This window comes from Dreissena polymorpha, chromosome 8 (genome assembly GCF_020536995.1).
Source record: "Dreissena polymorpha isolate Duluth1 chromosome 8, UMN_Dpol_1.0, whole genome shotgun sequence".
Classification (NCBI taxonomy): Eukaryota; Metazoa; Mollusca; class Bivalvia; order Myida; family Dreissenidae; genus Dreissena; species Dreissena polymorpha.
In genome coordinates, this window is record NC_068362.1 from 36976464 (window position 1) to 36994967 (window position 18504).

The window sequence follows — 18504 nt, forward strand, 5'->3', positions numbered from 1 at the left end:
CCGTCCGTCCGGAAAAAAAACTTTAACGTTGGCCATAACGTTTTCAATATTTAACATAGCAACTTGATATTTGGCATGCATGTGCATCTCATGGAGCTGCACATTTTGAGTGGTGAAAGGTGAAGGTCTAGGTCATCCTTAAAGGTCAAATGTCTAATATATGGCGTCTGTCCGTCCGTCCGAAAACTTTAACGTAGGCCATAACTTTTTCACTATTGATGATAGCAACTTGATATTTGGCATGCATGTGTATCTCCTGGAGCTGAACATTTTGAGTGGTGAAAGTTGATGGTCAAGGTCATTCTCAAGGTCAAATACTAATATATTGTGTCTGTCCGTCCATCCGAAAACTTTAACATTGGCCATAACTTGTTTACTATTGATGATAGCAACTTGATATTTGGCATGCATGTGTATCTCCTGGAGCTGAACATTTTGAGTGGTGAAAGATGAAGGTGAAGGTCATCCTTCAAGGTCAAATGTAAATATTCTGTCCGTCCAAAAACTTACATTGGCCTTAACTTTTTAAATATTAGAGATAACAACTTGATATTTGTCATGCATGTGTATCTCCAGGAGCTGAACATTTTGAGTGGTGAAAGGTGAAAATCAAGGTCATTCTTCAAGGTCAAATGTCAAATATTCCGTCGGTCCGAAAACTTTTACATTGGCCTTAACTTTTTAAATATTGAAGATAGCAACTTGATATTTGGCATGCATGTGTATCTCATGGAGCTGCACATTTTGAGTGGTGAAAGGTCAAGGTCATCCTTCAAGGTCGCGGTCAAAGGTCAAATTTTGCAATATTTAAGATAGCAACTAGATATTTAAAATGCATGGGTATCTCATGGAGCTGCACATTTTTGAGTGGTGAAAAGTAAAGGTCATCCTTCAAGGTCAAAGGTTGAATAGATGGCTTCAAAGCGGCGCAATAGGGGGTATTGTGTTTCCGACAAACACATCTCTTGTTTGCATTATTTTAATAAAATAAAGAATGAATTCAAAGCTTAAACATAATATGCAAGCATTTTATAAAGCAGATGATACAAAATATGCCAACAATATATTTTAAAAATTAAAAAAACAACTTTAAAATTAAAAAAAAGGTATTTGAAGTTTTGACCATAATTCTATTCTTAAATGTATCTCTCTTTCAAGGTACTGTGCGGATATGGCATGCCAACACCTACAGGCTGGAATCCACTCTGAACTATGGCCTGGAGAGAGTGTGGACTATAGCCTGCGCAAGAGGTTCCAACAATGTAGCTCTTGGATACGATGAAGGAAGCATTATTATCAAGGTAAGGTGGGGTGTGAAATGGACCAAGATGATATGAGTGGGTTGTGGGTTTAATTTATGTGCGGAAAGTGTTGTCCAAGATTAGGCCTACACTGGCTAATCAGGGACGCAACATTCCACTTTGATTCTATTAAATGTTTCAAGGAAGTCTCTTCTTAGAGATAATCCAGTTAAGGCAGAAAGTGTTGTCTCTGTGTGGACTTCCAAGGCTAATCTAGGACGACACTTAATGCACATGCATTAAGCCCTGTTTTTCCAGAACAGGGGTCCTTAATTAACCTTTAGTGTGGTTTTAAGCATGAGTTGTATAGATGACTTTTACTTGAGTAAAGTTACTTAATTAATATGTATACCATCTCTACAAGGCAGGTGGTTGGCTTTTTGTTAAAGTTCAAAAGGAATTGAAGAACATAAACATTGCATGGCTTAAATGATAGCCTATTTGAAATGGGTTGTTGCATCCAACAACCTTGAAAATCGCTAGTCAAAGTATGTCATGGATTATAGGAGCTCTTCTTCTGTTTCATATAGGTATATGGGGATGAGTTGTTTTATAAAGAGCTGTGAGGTGGATAGAACAACCCGCTACTGTGACAAGCCCATACATATTTATCAACATCAGGCTACTTTTTGAATCATTATTAAAGCCATACTTAAATGCCCCTCCTATTTCTGAAATTCACCTACTTGAAAACTCAATAAAACCTTTGTTTGATATGTTTTTGTGAAAACAGCTTTATGCATGTGCAAAATACAGGCTAATCTGGGACAACTCTCTGCATGAACTGGATTTTAATTTAGAAAAAACTTCCTTCAAATGAGAAATTCTATAAAATCAGAAAATATGTCCCAAATTAGCCTTTGTGAACAGCACAGGCTAATTTGGGATTACACTTTCCAGTTTTCCCAGTACGATGCTTGTGTGATTCTCTTGTTCACATATGGCTACTTTTTGAAGCTAAAAATTTACTAAAATTCCCCTTCTCGTTCTGAAATTCGTCCATCTACTTGAAAACTCAATCAAACCCCTGTTAAAGCCACACAACTTGAAATAAAGCACATGCTAGTCAATACATATAGATGCAATTTGTAAGTTTGCAAAATTGTGATTAAATCTATAGCTTAGTTAGCAAGTAAGTTATATATATATTTTTAACCAGGTTTTAAACCAGGTTTTCCGAAGGGAAAAACTGGTTATTAGATTGGCGAATGCGGGCGGGCTGGCTGGCTGGCTGGCGGGCGGGCGGAACAAGCTTGTCCGGGCCATAACTATGTCGTTCATTGTCAGATTTTAAAATCATTTGGCACATTTGTTCACCATCATTGGACGGTGTGTCGCGCGAAATAATTACGTCGATATCTCCAAGGTCAAGGTCACACTTTGAGTTCAAAGGTCAAAAATGGCCATAAATGAGCTTGTCCTGGCCATAACTATGTCATTTATTGTGAGGTTTTAAAATCATTTGGCACATTTGTTCACCATCATGGGACGGTGTGTCGCACGAAAGAATCAAGTCAATATCTCCAATGTCAAGGTCGCCACGACTAAAAATACATTTTTTTTAAAAACAAACTTACAAAGGGGGTTAATTTTGTTTCTTCATTTCAAAAGTTCAGTTTGAGTTTTCTCCCTTTATCAGATTTTTTTTTCACAATGAAAACCTGGTTTTGTGACAATTTTGTCCCTTGTTTTTTTTATAAACCGAAAGTAGGATTTCTATATGTATAAGTACATTTCGACACATGTGATTATTTTTAAGTTTTAAAGCGCAAAATGACGGATTTCTATCTTGTAACCACCAGATACATTCTAATTGCAGGGCTTCCGCTGTCGTTCGCCAAATTCGCCGTTGGCGAAAATTTCGCAAATTCGGCGAATAAAATTCTCGGTTGGCGAAGATGCTCGGCGAAACGTTTTTAAAATTCGGCGAATAAAATTCTCGGTTGGCGAAAATGCTCGGCGAAACGTTTTTTGCCTGTCAAGTACCATCCCAGATAGTAAACTCTTTAAACCGTCGACTGTGCATTAATACATCATCGTGTTATTAACCAGAAAATTTGATACGCAGTCTGCAGCAACACCGGTCAGAACCGGTCATCGAAACAAAGGAAACTTGCTGGTGCATTGTGTACTGGTAGTGACGTCACCATCTATGTATAGAACGCTTGCTGGTGTGAAAACAAAAGGTGTTATCGAACATTATGTCAATACCACGGGCCTGGCAAAAGCATTTAACAAAAAACTATTTCTTCACAAAAACACATGAAATCTTGTTTCAACAGGAATTTGAGAGCATTTCTGTTTAATAGTTTCATTATTATAATATTTTGGGAAAGGTATAGTTTGATTAAGAAACCAACAATTTCGGAAATAAAAAGTATACCATTCACTCGTAGTAATATATTGCGGATATGTTAAAAATTCGGACATTTAAAGATACGGACATTTATGTGTTGGTTTGTTGTTGATAGTTTGTAAAACTATGTTCTATCATATTTCAGGCAACTAGAATGGATGGTAGCAATTATCTGGGCCTTTCTGTCAAGAAATATGCGTTAAAAACATTCATTTATTTGAGCCTAGAAATCATCCACCACTTACAGAAAATGTTTTAACAACAGAAGCTGTCAAAGCTGATGTATATCATATCCAAATGACCAAATATAACTGTTTAACAATATGAAGTGAGAGGCTTTGAAAATAAAGCATCTTTAGTCTTGATCAACTGTTATGTTTTGCAAATATTAAAATATGTGCTCAAGAATGAATATCTTTAATATAATGAAAATGTGCTTATTTTGTAAACAATGTGAACTGAACATGTGCTTATGATGTATGAATAAACTGATATTCTGTTATGTAGAATAAAAGTATGATTATTACATTGATGTATGTATATCTAGATGTATGCATATCTATAAATGTTTTTTTTATAAACTGATATTCTGTTATGTACAATATTTTAAAAGGATGATTATAGTAATAAATATATTTAAGCTTCATATTGTAGTTATTTGTGTTCTTACACCCCTAGACTTTCAGGAGGCGATCCCAAATGCTTGGCTAAAACTTTGGCTACAGTTTCTAAAATTTGGCTACAAAAAAATCCAATTGGCTAAAATGTTGGCTAAAGAAATTTTTGAGCCAGGGGAAGCCCTGAATTGAGATAGATAAAATTAAATCTATAGCCTAGTTAGCAAGTAATTTATTATTTTGCAAACGGTTCTGCTTTTAAAACCGAAAGTAGGATTTCTAGACGTATGCGTCCATTTCGACAAACGCGATTATTTGTAAGTTTTAAAGCGCAAAAGAGACGGATTTTTACCTTTTACCACCAGATATATTCTAATTGGCATAGATAAAATATGTTTCTCATTTATACTTAAATTTACTATGCCATGTATTTCATTTCAAGGTGTGTGGCTGTAATATATGTCTTGTTCTGTGAAAACTGGGCATAATGCATGTGCGTAAAGTGTTGTCCCAGATTAGCCTGTGCAGTCCGCACAAGCTAATCAGGGACGACACTTTCCGCTTCAATGGTATTTTTCGTTTAAAGGAAGTCCATTTTTACCAAAAATCTAGTTTAAGCGGAAAGTGTCTTCTCTGACGACACTTTACGCACATGCATTATGCCCAGTTTTCTCAGAACACGACTCATATCATGATTTTCATGTCATCAGCTGGGTAGAGAGGAGCCTGCCATGTCGATGGACTCGAGCGGGAAGATTATCTGGGCCAAGCACAGCGAGATCCAGCAGGCAAACATCAAGGCGATGGGAGAACAGGAGGTCAAGGACGGGGAGAGGCTGTCCCTCGCTGTGAAGGACATGGGAGCCTGTGAGATCTACCCACAGAACATCCAGCATAACCCCAATGGAAGGTCGGTGGTTTGAAACCTTGAATGGTAGTTAAGTCTGTGAGGTCTACGCATAGAACATCCAGCATAACCCCAATAGGAGATACGTGGGGTTTTACTTTGAATGGTAGTTTTGGGTCACAGTTACAGAATATCCAGCATGAACCCAATGGAAGGTCAGCCTAGCTGGGTTCCGGAAAAAGGCAAAATGCATGTCCCCAAAGTTCCGCTTTTATTGAATTGTTTGTTTAAGTGAGGTATCTTCTACGAAATCAGGGTTCAATTCCTGACCCAGATACATAACATAAAATTTCTATGGCCATTTTCCCCTATCTCTGATTCAAGTATAGTAGATGTCAGTTTTGGGCATTAGTGTTTGCTGTATAGACATCTTTGATATGACTGAAATACTGTTAAAATTAGGGAAAATCAACAACAACACATGCTAATTTATCTGTGCAGGTTAATGTGTGTTAGTTGGTTTATTGACAGCTGTAATGTGCCAGAAATAATGTTGAAATTAGCCAAAAACTAAGAAACATAAAACAGAATGTTTACAAGTCATGCTGATATTTTGCAGGTTTGATTATTGTTAATTGTCTAGAAAAACATTCATAAAGCCAAGGATCATAGTTGAGTTTCCAATCAGACAAAGCTCATATATCTATACAGGCTTGTGTGTGTGAGTGGTGACAGGGAGTACATCATCTACACAGCAATGGCCCTTCGTAACAAGAGCTTTGGTTCGGCCAAAGACAAACTGGGCTTAATGCATGAGCTCAAAGTGTCTAACTAGATAAGCCTGTGAAGGTTGCACAGGCTTATCAGGGACAACACTTTCTGCCTTAACTGGATCTTTGCTAAGAAGAAACTTCCTTTAAACGAAAAATACCACAAATGTGAAAAGTTTCATCCTTAATGAGCCTTTGCAGAAAGCACAGGCTAATCTGTGACGATGCTTTACTTACATGTATTAACTTTGCAGGTTTGTGTGTGTGTGCGGTGACGGTGAGTACATCATCTACACAGCAATGGCCCTACGTAACAAGAGCTTTGGGTCTGCCCAGGAGTTTGTATGGAGCAATGACTCATCAGTGTACGCCATACGGGAGGGCAACAGCATGGTGAAGATCTTCAAGAACTTCAAGGAACTCAAGACATTCAAGCCAGACTTTGGATGTGAAGGTATGCACGTCTTTTTATTATGTCCCCCACTATAGTAGTGGGGGACATATTGTTTTTGCCCTGTCTGTTGGTCTGTTGGTTGGTCTGTTGGTTGGTGTGCGTCAACTTTAACATTTTGCAATAACTTTTGCTATATTGAAGATAGCAACTTCATATTTGGCATGCATGTGTATCTCATGAAGCTGCACATTTTGAGTGGTGAAAGGTCAAGGTCATCCTTCAAGGTCAGAGGTCAAATATATGTGGCCCAAATCGCTTATTTCATGACTACTTTTGCAATATTGAAGATAGCAACTTGATATTTGGCATGCATGTGTATCTCATGGAGCTGCACATTTTGAGTGGTGAAAGGTCAAGGTCATCCTTCAATGTCAGAGGTCAAATATATGTGGCCAAAATCGCTTATTTTATGAATACTATTGCAATATTGAAGATAGCAACTTGATATTTGGCATGCATGTGTATCTCATGGAGCTGCACGTTTTGAGTGGTGAAAGGTCAAGGTCATCCTTCAAGGTCAAATATATGGGTCAAAATTGCTCATGTAATGTCACTTCTGCAATATTGAAGCTAGCAATTTTATATTTGAAATGCATGTGTATCTCATGGAGCTGCACATTTTGAGTGGTGAAGGGTCAAGGTCAAGGTCATCCTTCAAGGTCAAACGTCATGCAGGGGGACATTGTGTTTCACAAACACATCTTGTTAGTTATTCATTAGGGGCCAACAAAGCATCAGCGATTTTGTCTCCCTCTGAATAAAAGTGCATGAAAAAATCCCCCAAAAAAGAAAAAAAAATTGCATCAATTTTGTTCCATAAGTGCATTAACAGCAAATAAACAAATAAAGCGGGCACTGAAACTGATCATCTCAAGCAAGAAACATGTATGATAATTACGGATGCAAGATGTTAACCGGTTAACTTACCAAAATGATTAGTTAACCGGTTACATTTTCGGGAAAAGGTTAACCTGGAAAAAAGTATTTGATTGTTGGTTTTTTAGCTCACCTGTCACGAAGTGACATATGAGCTTTTGTGACCATGTGATGTCCGGCCTCTGTATGTGCGTGCATGTGTGCGTCAACAATTTGCTTGTGTAGACAGTAGAGGTCACAGTTTTCATCCAATCTTTATGAAATTTGGTAAGAATGTTTATCTTGATGAAATCTGGGTTGGGATTGTATTTGGGTCATATGGGGTCAAAAACTAGGTCAATAACTAGGTCGAATAATTGAAAAACCTTGTGTTTACTATAGAGGTCCCAGTTTTCATCCAATCTTTATGAAATTTGGTCAATTGTTTATCTTGATGAAATCTGGGTTGGGATTGTATTTGGTTAGTCAGGTGAGCGATTCAGGGCCATCATGGCCCTCTTGTTTTCATGGAATAATTTGTATGATTTAAATTTTTGTGCGTGACATACTGCAAACTTGCGCTGGCAACTATTTAAAACAACATGCCGCACCATCGACGGTAATAAATAAAGTGGCAACAATCAAAGTAATAAAGCAATAAATCAATACCTTTGTGATAACAAATAGGTGGTACGTTTTGATAATTGGCCCTATTGTTTTGTTTGACTCGCAAAAATGTAATTAGCGAACTGCGGGGAGTGCAAGCTATTAAAGAAGACGTAATTGACACTTTATCGAACTCGCGATAAATACATGTATCAGTTGAGACATTGGACGGCTTATTTTGATGTTTTGTTAACCAATATCCAAAACAAATTGCTCTCGAAAATACCGTTATAAAAGTAACAATTTTATCAAGAATTGCATTTGTAGTTAAAATCTTGTCCAGTAAACGATGTATTTCTTTTTCAGAATATAATATCATTAGTATAATTTACGTCCAACAATTCAACCATTACCGTCCGATGCAAGTTATATTTAAGAAAGCAAATAATTTACTTATAAAATAGTTTAACATCAATTTAAAATATTTAAAAAATAAACCGATAAATTTAGTATTTGTATAATTGCTTTATGGTACGTTAACAAACATACGTAACTATCGGTATTTGAGATCATAATGCTTAGTTTCTTTGCTATTAAATAAATCTACTGATTATATAAATTATTAAATTTACAACTTTTATTTTGTTCAAAATTAATTTAATTTGCATTTGTGTCCTTTATTTTACCCACAATTTTTAAATGTATAATGAACATCAAACGATAATACTCCGGCTACAGACGCTAAAATACAAACAACAAAATATGCAATTATCGAATAAGAAGAGATGCGGAATTGTTGAACACACATACCCACTTTATGTGGAACTGGAAGGAAAAATCATTTGAATATTAAGTCAATTTGAGTTTCAACAAGAGCACCGCATAACGGGTGCCAATGCTCGGCTGCTGGTGCATTTTTGAATTAATGAAAGATTGTAAGAATTTTGTTTAGAGGTCACAGTGACCTTGACCTTCGATCTAGTGACCCAAAAATGGGTGTGGCGTGTAGAACTCTTCAAGGAGAGCCAATATTGAAAACCTTAACAAAATGTTAAGGTTTTAGCACGACGCGGACGAAACGACGAGCTGGCTATGACAATACCTCGGGTTTTCTCTGAAAACAGCCAAACTAAAAATTAAAACAGAATGAGCAAATGAACACACCATTTTTGTGCGGGATACGATGCATTTACATAGGGAAAAAAAATATATATAGCATACATTTACAAAATTATTAAAATAAATTGTATAATACATTTTATTACGAAACTGGCATGTTATCAACCCAAGCGATGTCAAATTGGAAATTACTTTTGTTTCTATAGAGCGGTTCGAGCGGTATGACATTTTTTACATACTCTTAATCATTTTAACTACTTCAGGCGACTCGGTTATACAGTTAAAAACAGTTATGGCAAAAGGTTAACCGGTTAATGCTTTTTGTAACCTCTTGTATCCCAAATAATAATATTTAATGGTTTTGTACAAAGTACCACGCAATTAATAAAACCAATAATTTCCAATTGGAAGATATCATGACACAAATCTTCACTATGCACTTTTTTGTGCTAATTTTTAGCTGGGCTGTTTTTTTTAGAAAACCAGAGGTATTGTCATAGCCAGCTCGTCGTGTCGTGTCGTCCGCGTCATGCTAAAAGCTTTACATTTTGTCAAGGTTTTGAACATTGGCTATAAAATCAAAATGCTTCCACCTGCAACTTTGAAACTTCATATGTTGCTGCACCTTGATGAGTTCTACACGCCTCGTCCATATTTGGGTCACTAGGTCAAATGTTAAGGTCACTGTGACCTCCAATTATTTTTTTTTCTGACAAGCTTTCATTTATAAAAAAAATGCATCTGCAGCCAAGCATTTGCACCCATTATGAAGTGCTCTTGTTTCCTATTGAAACAGTACTGGTACTTATCTCAATTGGGATAAGTAAATTGCCGACCTGAGGTGGTATTCCATAAACATCTTAAGTCATTTTTTAAATAATTTCACTTAAGGTCATAATTACAATGTTTTGTATTTCTTTACTAAATGAGAAAAGACATGTTTTTTGGTAATCCTAAAATAACATTGACATAATGATGTTATTTTCATGTAAATCTTGATGCCAAACTATTGCAATATGACATGAAACACTTAAGAAATTTTCCCAATTTAAAAATAAGAATAAAATTTAACTTAAGATGCTTCTGGAATATGACCCCGGGGCTTTTTTCCTTCTTCACTGTTATCACAAGAGGTCAAATAAAGCCCCTTTTCCCAAGGAGGAAAAATATGGTTTTCACATGGTCTGTCCTTTCGTTGTTCCTTTTTGTTGCCGAGCAAAACTCTTGAAGTATTAATGGGATTTATATAGAACTTTTCATTATGATAGAAATGAGATTTTGAGTACAAGAACAATAAACCTGAACAACAAGCTTTGGTGGTTTATGTGTGTTAATTCTGCATGGTGTTGTTTATCAATTTATGCTAGCTAACACATCGAGGACAATTCCTTTCAGGTATCCATGGAGGTAACATGCTGGGTGTGAGGTCAGTGAGCGGTCTGGCCTTCTACGACTGGGAGACCACGGACCTTGTGCGACGGATAGAAATCTCACCTAAAAATGTGAGTGCACTCGTAGGATGATGTTGAAAAATGGAATGAACAAAATATATGAGCTGTGCTCTGTGACACGGGGGGGGGGGGGGGGGGGGGGGGGGTATAGTGTGAGGGTGTGGTGGTCATTTGTGGGATGATTTAAAAAAAAAAAAAAAAAAAAATAGGGGGGGATTCGGGGGGGGGGGGGGGGGGGGGTTTCATGCATGTTAGTTAAGTGTCATACCAGATTAGCCTGTGCAGTCCGCACAGGGACAACATTTTCTGCCTTAACTGGATTATCTCTAAGAAGAGACTTCCTTGAAACATAAAATAGAATCAAAGTGGAACTGGAAGATGTCATCCCTGAATCGTCTATGGGTTATTCTGCAATAATTATGGGCAGAGCTTATACACTAAAAGCACGCGCTGTAAATTAACAAAACATGCCGATACATTTTCCACCAGCGTAATATTCCCTTATTTTATGAATGAAAGTATTGAGGGTGGAGATCTGACCAACAGAACAGAGGAAAGTTTTCACAGAGCATGGCTAATATGATACTGCTTTGGGTCTTTTTGAGCTCATCTATTTTTTGAAAAAAAAATTATGAGCTATTGTCATCATCACCTTGGCGTCGGCGTCTACGTCGGCGTCCGGTTAAGTTTTGCGTTTAGGTCCACTTTTCTCAGAAAGTATCAATGCTATTGCATTCAAACTTGGTGCACTCACTGACTATCATGAGGGGACTGGGCAGGCAAAGTTAGATAACTCTGGCGTGCATTTTGACTGAATTATGTGCCCTTTTTATACTTAGAAAATTGAAAATTTTGGTTAAGTTTTGCGGTTAGGTCCACTTTTTTCAGAAAGTATCAATGCTATTGCATTCAAACTTGGTACACTTACTTACTATCATGAGGGGACTGGGCAGGCAAAGTTAGATAACTCTGGCATGCATTTTGACAGAATTATGTGCCCTTTTTATACTTAGAAAATTGAAAATTTTGGTTAAGTTTTGTGTTTAGGTCCATTTTATTCCTTAAGTATCAAAGCTATTGCTTTCATACTTGCAACACTTACTAACTATCATAAGGGTACTGTGCAGGCAAAGTAATGTAACTCTGACTGGCATTTTGACAGAATTATGTGCCCTTTTTATACTTAGAAAATTGAAAATTTGGTTAAGTTTTGTGTTTAGGTCCACTTTATTCCTACAGTATCAAGGCTATTGCTTTCAAACTTCAAATACTTTCATGCTATCATGAGGTTACTGTACCTGGCAAGTGGAATTTTACCTTGACCTTTGAATGACCTTGACTCTCAAGGTCAAATTATTAAATTTTGCTAAAATTGCCATAACTTCTTTATTTATGATTAGATTTGATCGATACTTTGACAAAACTACTCTTACCTGACATACCACAATAGACTCCACCCAAACCATCCCCCGTGCTCCCCCCCCCCGAATACCCCCCTATTTTTTTTTTTTTGTTTTGTTTTTTAAGATCATCTCACAAATGACCACCACACCCTCACACTATACCCCCCCCACCCCCCAATTGTTTTTTTAAACGGTTAAAAAACACAACTATTTATTTTTATTATTTTATGTTTGAAATACCGTCCAACCATCACACCCAAGAATCTCCCCCCCCACCCCCCCCTTTCCCCACCCGAATCCCCCCCCCCTAATTTTTTTTTTTTTTTTTTTTTTTTGTAAGATCATCTCACAAATTACCACCACACCCTCACACTATACCCCCCCACCTCACCCCCCAATTTTATGTTTTTGAAACAGTTAAAAAACACAAATATTTATTTTTATTATTTTATGTTTGAAATACCGTCCAACCATCGCACCCAAGAATCCCCCCGTTTTCTCAACGGTTATTTTTAGATCAGGTTTCTTCCACACTTATTTTAAGAACATTACGTAGGGACTAGTTTTTTGTGGCCTTTCACCCCTGATTGCGTCATTTAGGTCATTGGGTACGCAGTCGTTTAACAAGTTTACTAGTGTGTGTGTTTACGATGGATTATTATAATATTATGAATGTGAAAAACACAGTGTTTGGATATAAAGCTGGAATGAAACTGGTGAGACTGCATTTTCGATTTAGTTAAAATGTCGAATGTACTTGAATAACGCGAAGTTTTGTTGAACAATTGATGGATTAAATTTAAGAAAAGTCAGTGAATTGTTCTTTAACTTTTCGAAGGAAATCAATGTCGAATTAAAATGGTAATTTCTTTGATGGTTTAGTTGTTCCTTTGTCATTCGATCAAAGAATGTCTATCCACAAAGAATTGCCTGCTTACATCCAGTGCTTTAAAATGGAAAAGATGGATGGCGATGAAGAAATTTGTCTAGAATTTTAACTCGTCATGGAAGCAAATTAAACATTACGAAAATAAAAATGGACGTGGTTATTATACAACTTCGGTGAGTAGAACAATACTTTTATGTAAGTAAGTATAAAGTGTGTAAAAAGAACAGTTGTTTAAAGACTAAAATTAACAATATCGGCGGGAATAAATGCTGAATCATGCTTCATGTAGCCACGGTATGTGTCTACACATTTTGTAAATTTCAAAATGGCGAGAGCCATGTTTGTTTTTTGGTTTTTTACAGTGGTAAAACAAGAATTGTACACAACCGTCTGTGTTCTACTTGAGTGTGTTACATTTGGAACGCTGATTAAATTTGAATCGAGGCGTATAGCGATATTTTGTCTCGTTACTTTTCTTTTGCGTGGAATTCTTAAGGACTATTTCGATTTCCGTAAACGGGAAAGATCACAATAAATATTACTACCCAATGTAAGATTCAGTTAATTTAATGTGTTTTTGCTTTTATTTTAGGAATAAATTAAATAATTTAAGCCTCGCCATGTAAACCTTTCTTCACTCGTGGGATAAATTTAAGTACACAATCACACTAACATAGTATTCTCTATATTTCAGTTCAGGCTGTTAAAAGGTCAGTGATTCATTTTGCCGTGCGTCCCTCCTACCTGACGCACGTTTTTTTTTCTGGGGACGCATCATTCTCAACATTCTCAAACATGTGCATCCTCAGAACGCATTGCTAAAAAACTTCGATTCACAACATCGTCAAAGTTTTACAAACCGAGTCAGATTCGTGGAGATAAGCGAAAAACAACTCAACACTGTTTTGAAAAGTAGAACGGAAGTCACATTACTACATTTGGAATGTAGTACGCGTATTTTGATTGGTTGAAATATATTAATTATCCAATCAGTTACAGTGTTTTATTAAAAGTTTGTTGGACGGTTAATTGGCTGTCCCAGATAGTAAACAAAGAAAATGCCACCCAAAAAGGTTTTCAAAATTGATCTTAAACAATTTAAATTAACATCTTTCTTGAAAAATACCAGTTCCTCAGCTGAAAAACCCAAAACTGACACTCCCAGCGTAGACTACAATGACAATGATGTTTCTAAAGAAATTTCCGAAAAGAAAAAAGATCGAAAATTTCAGACTAAGTGGCTCGGGCTCTACGATTGGCTGCACTATGTCCCCAGTGAGAAAAACGCAGAAGGGTTCATGATTTGTTCAGTATGTATGAGAGTGAAGTTGTGCAGTTTTGCTTGGAATGAATTTGTGGAAAAAGCTCTCCCTGTTTGGAGTAAAAACAAGGCGAGAAGGCTATACACCTTAAATACAGTATGAGTGTTGTTGCACTAAATCTGTATTGGAGGTGTAAACCTTTTGACCAAAGGAGAAATTGTCTTTTGTCACACTGTTTGAAACGGCTTATTTTTGACCAAAAAATTATAAACACTAGTCATCCAATTTATTAAAACTCTATTCAGTCCAAATTGTTAAAGATGTTAAAAGTTCTCTGTTTAAAGGCTCATACAACGTGACAAAAAATACAATTATTATGCATATAAACTGGTATAATTTTTGCCAGATTTCAGTTACTCTTGCATAAAAAATGAAAATAACACAGCTTAGGTGCAACACTGTCAAGAATTATGGAAGATATACCCGTTTCATAATTGGAAGAAATGTTTACAACTTTGCAACTAACGTGGTGTGTAGCCTCAAAGCGGAGACGTATGCTAAAAATAGCTGAAAGAAAATTCAATTTAAATTGTATTTTAAACAACTTTTTACCAGCAAAAAGTAACTTATTAGATCAATACAAATCCATTTAACCATTAAGAAGAGGTCTACTTTGTGAGTGATACCGGAAAAAGCTGAAAATCAACGATATATTTTGGTGACCTCAGTCACCGGCGCGCTTGAGTGAACAGCGATGTAAATAAACTGATTGTTTGTAAACACAATTGACTTGGAGGACACTGTAATTTGAGCTCACAACAAGTTGTATTGCTCTTTGTTAAATGGTAATGTACAATAGCATATATGTATTGTTTGTTTGTAATAAAATATGCAAAATATATTTAAAAATCGTTAATAATAACGGATCGTCACCTTTTATGAGCCTTTAAAATGTTATATGTTTCACTTTTTGTTATTAAAAGTAAAACAAATACAGATTTTACTTGCTATAAACCTTTTTATGCCCCCAGAACATAGGTTCTGGCGGCATATTAAAATCACAATGTCCGTCAGTCAGTCAGTCAGTTAGTTAGTTAGTCTGTCCGTCCGGATTAGTTTCCGCTCAATAAAACAAGCAATTGTCATCAGATCTTAACCAAACATCATCAAAATGTGTAAGGCAATAATATCTAGGTCAAGTTCGATAATGGGCCAAATTGACCAACACACTCCTAAGTTATGGCCCTTGATTCATCGTAAAATTTGTTTTTTTCTCGATTCCGCTCAATAACTCGAGCAATTGTCATCAGATCTTCACCAAACTTCATGACAATGTGTAAGGCAATAACATCTAGGTCATGTTTGATAATCGGCCAAATTGACCCAGACACTGCTGAGTTACGACCCTTGAATCATCGAAAAATTGTGTTTTTTCTTGTTTCCGCTCAATAACTCAAGCAAATGTCATAGGATCTTTGCCATACTTCATGATAATGTGTAAGGTCATAAGATCTAGGCCAAGTTTGATAATCGGCCAAATTGACCCAAACACTCCTGAGTTACGGCCCTTGAATCACAAAAAATTGAGTTTTTTCTCGTTTCCGCTCAATTGCTCCACCAATTGTCGTCGGATCTTCACCAAACTTTATAAAAATTTGAAAGGCAATAAAATCTAGGTAAAGATCAATAATCAGCCAAATTACAAAGGCACTTCTGAGTTACGGCCCTTGAATCATCAAAAAATTGCGTTTCCGCTCGAAACATGCTCATAACTTCTATGTCGCTTCAGATGTGACCTTCATATTTGGTATGTATGTGTATATGGACAAGGCCTTTCCATACACACATAAATTTGACTCCCTTGACCTTGAACTTAGGTTCCGAGTTAGGTTTCGAAATCTGTGTTTAGGTTTCAAAAAGCGTTTTTGGGGGCATATCTCTTCCGATGGAGACAGCTCTAGTTCTGTTTAAAGCTGTAAAATTGCATAAAAGAGACCCTGGCTAAGGTGTATCATGTTAAGTAGATTATTTGTAACGAATTTACAAAGACACAATCTGGGACCCAATATTTTCATTTTGGACCCATTGTTTCAAAATATGCGAGTCCCAGGGACTCATTGATGTAGATTTCAAAATGAATCACTGAAAATTTGTGATTAACAATAAATGAGCCATGATAAAATATTGCAATTAAAGCTATGTTTAGAAGATCAATACAAAGAACGCACTGTATCCCATGGAGATAATTGAAATATTACATAAATTTGTATAATTTATATGAAATAAATTAATAGAATTAATATAATAATATATGTCTCAATGATATCACGGATGAGTTCGTAAATGGTTACGTTTGCTTCAAAAAAACATGGCTGCCAAGGGGCGGGGCATTTTTCCTTATATGGCTATAGTAAAATCTTGTTAACACTCTAGAGGCCACATTTATTGTCTAATCTTCATGAAACTTGGTCAGAAGATTCATCCCGATAGACGAGTTGAAAAATGCCTGTTGGTTGAAAAACATGGCTGCCAGGGGGCGCGGCATTTTTCCTTATATGTCTAAAGTAAAACCTTATTATAAACACTCTAGAGGCCACATTTATTTTCCGATCTTAATGAAACTTGGTCAGAAGATTTGTCCCAATAATATCTTGTTATCTCAGGTGAGCGACTTTGGGCCTTTCAGGTCCTCTTGTTAGATTATCATATCAAGATTATCATATTTTTAGCTCGACTGTTATATATGAAATATATATAGTGGAGCTCTCCTACTCACCCCGGCGTTAGCGTTTCCGTTGGCGTTTCCATGAGCGTGCAAATGTTAAAGTTTGCGTACTACCCCAAATATTTCCAATGTCCCTCGACATATTGCTTTCATATTTTGCATACTTGTTTACCATCATGACCCCAACCTTTAAACAAGAGCAGACAGCTGTATCAAGCATTTTGACAGAATTATGGCCCCTTTCCTGTGTCCCTTGACATATTGCTTTCATATTTTGCATACTCGTTTACCATCATGACCCCAACCTATTAACAAGAGCAGACAACTGTATCAAGCATTTTGACAGAATTATTGCCCCTTTTATACTTAGAATATGCATATTATTGATCAATCTATGTTAAAGTTTGCGTACTACCCCAAATATTTCCTGTGTCCCTTGACATATTGCTTTCATATTTTGCATACTTGTTTACCAACTTGACCCCAACCTATAAACAAGAGCAGACAACTGTATCAAGCATTTTGACAGAATTATGGCCCCTTTTATACTTAAAATATGCATATTATTGTTAAATCTATGTTCAAGTTTGACAAAACAACACTTACCTGACATACCACAATGCAATCCACCCAAACCATCCCCAACGCCCAGCCCCCCCAGATCCCCCCACAACCCCCCACCCTAGTGTTCTGCCGTGAATTTTTACTGTTGGGGACAGGGACCCTTTAGGGTTAAAAAAGTGGGGACAAAAAGGAAAAATATGGGGACAGAGAAATATATTTGTAGCAGAATTTAATTTTCAGAAACTATTTATATTTTACTTGCACTCTTAAATTTGCTTGTTTTCTTCTTACAGCAAGTCCACAGGACGTAACATTCTTATTCAACCATGAATATTAAAAAAAAACAAAAAAAAAACTGTCAAATAATAGTCAACATATTTTCAAAACTTTCAACAGATTTGTGGTCATTGAACTCAGCATTGCGTGTCAAAGTACTTGTTTGATAATAAGAATTACCGATAGTAAAGGCGTTTTTTTTTTTGCTTTATGCACAAAGTGTATGTCATTTTGTTGTTGTCAAACAGTGACCAAGACAATTTTCGAAGCCAATTTGCTTTGAACATATGTTTAGGGCCAGGGGTAGACTTTTTTGTCATTGCTAAACGATGTTGGGACTTGGGAAGAGTCTGTTGGGGTGTTGTTATTATTATCGTCATATTTTCTAATTTTACTTGCCGGAGGACATAAACTCAAATGGATTTTGTTTTCTTCGGCCTGTCACTTTCCGTCATTTTGATTGGTTGTTATAATCTCAACTTACCAATGCAATAAAGTCTTATTAAAGTAAATTTACCATTGGCTGCAAAATGATGTCAGGTCCAATGAAATAATTCGTTTTGATTACACACTCACTTAATTACTTTACCGACTTACCAATTGAATTGATTAGTTTTTATGTCCCCCACTATAGTAGTGGGGGACATATTGTTTTTGCCATGTCTGTCTGTTGGTCCGTTGGTCTGTCTGTCTGTTTGCGCCAACTTTAACATTTTGCAATAACTTTTGCTATATTGAAGATAGCAACTTCATATTTGGAATGCATATGTATCTCATGAAGCTGCACATTTTGAGTGGTGAAAGGTCAAGGTCAAGGTCATTCTTCAAGGTCAGAGGTCAAATAAATGTGGCCAAAATCGCTCATTTTATGAATACTTTTGCAATATTGAAGATAGCAACTTGATATTTAGCATGCATGTGTATCTCATGGAGCTGCACATTTTGAGTAGTGAAAGGTCAAGGTCAAGGTCATCCTTCAAGGTCAGAGGTCAAATATATGTGGCCCAAA

General features: G+C 36.3%; 1 protein-coding gene across 19 annotated transcripts in view; it reads left to right on the forward strand.

The window, feature by feature from the left end:
* The window catches only part of LOC127841135 (coatomer subunit beta'-like), a 238277-nt gene that overhangs the window by 26262 nt on the left and 193511 nt on the right, over positions 1-18504 (forward strand). For 18 of the 19 annotated variants that reach the window (XR_008030718.1, XR_008030719.1, XM_052369731.1 and 15 more), the window contains 5 exons: positions 1159-1301; positions 4985-5184; positions 6146-6345; positions 10321-10427; positions 13901-13978. Coding sequence is in view for 17 of the 19 variants with exons in the window: in XM_052369731.1 (XP_052225691.1) it covers positions 1159-1301; positions 4985-5184; positions 6146-6345; positions 10321-10427; positions 13901-13978 (728 nt within the window). In the remaining 2 variants the exon portion in view is untranslated. The remainder of the gene's footprint in view (positions 1-1158; positions 1302-4984; positions 5185-6145; positions 6346-10320; positions 10428-13900; positions 13979-18504) is intronic. The other variant, XM_052369735.1, reaches the window with a different exon arrangement.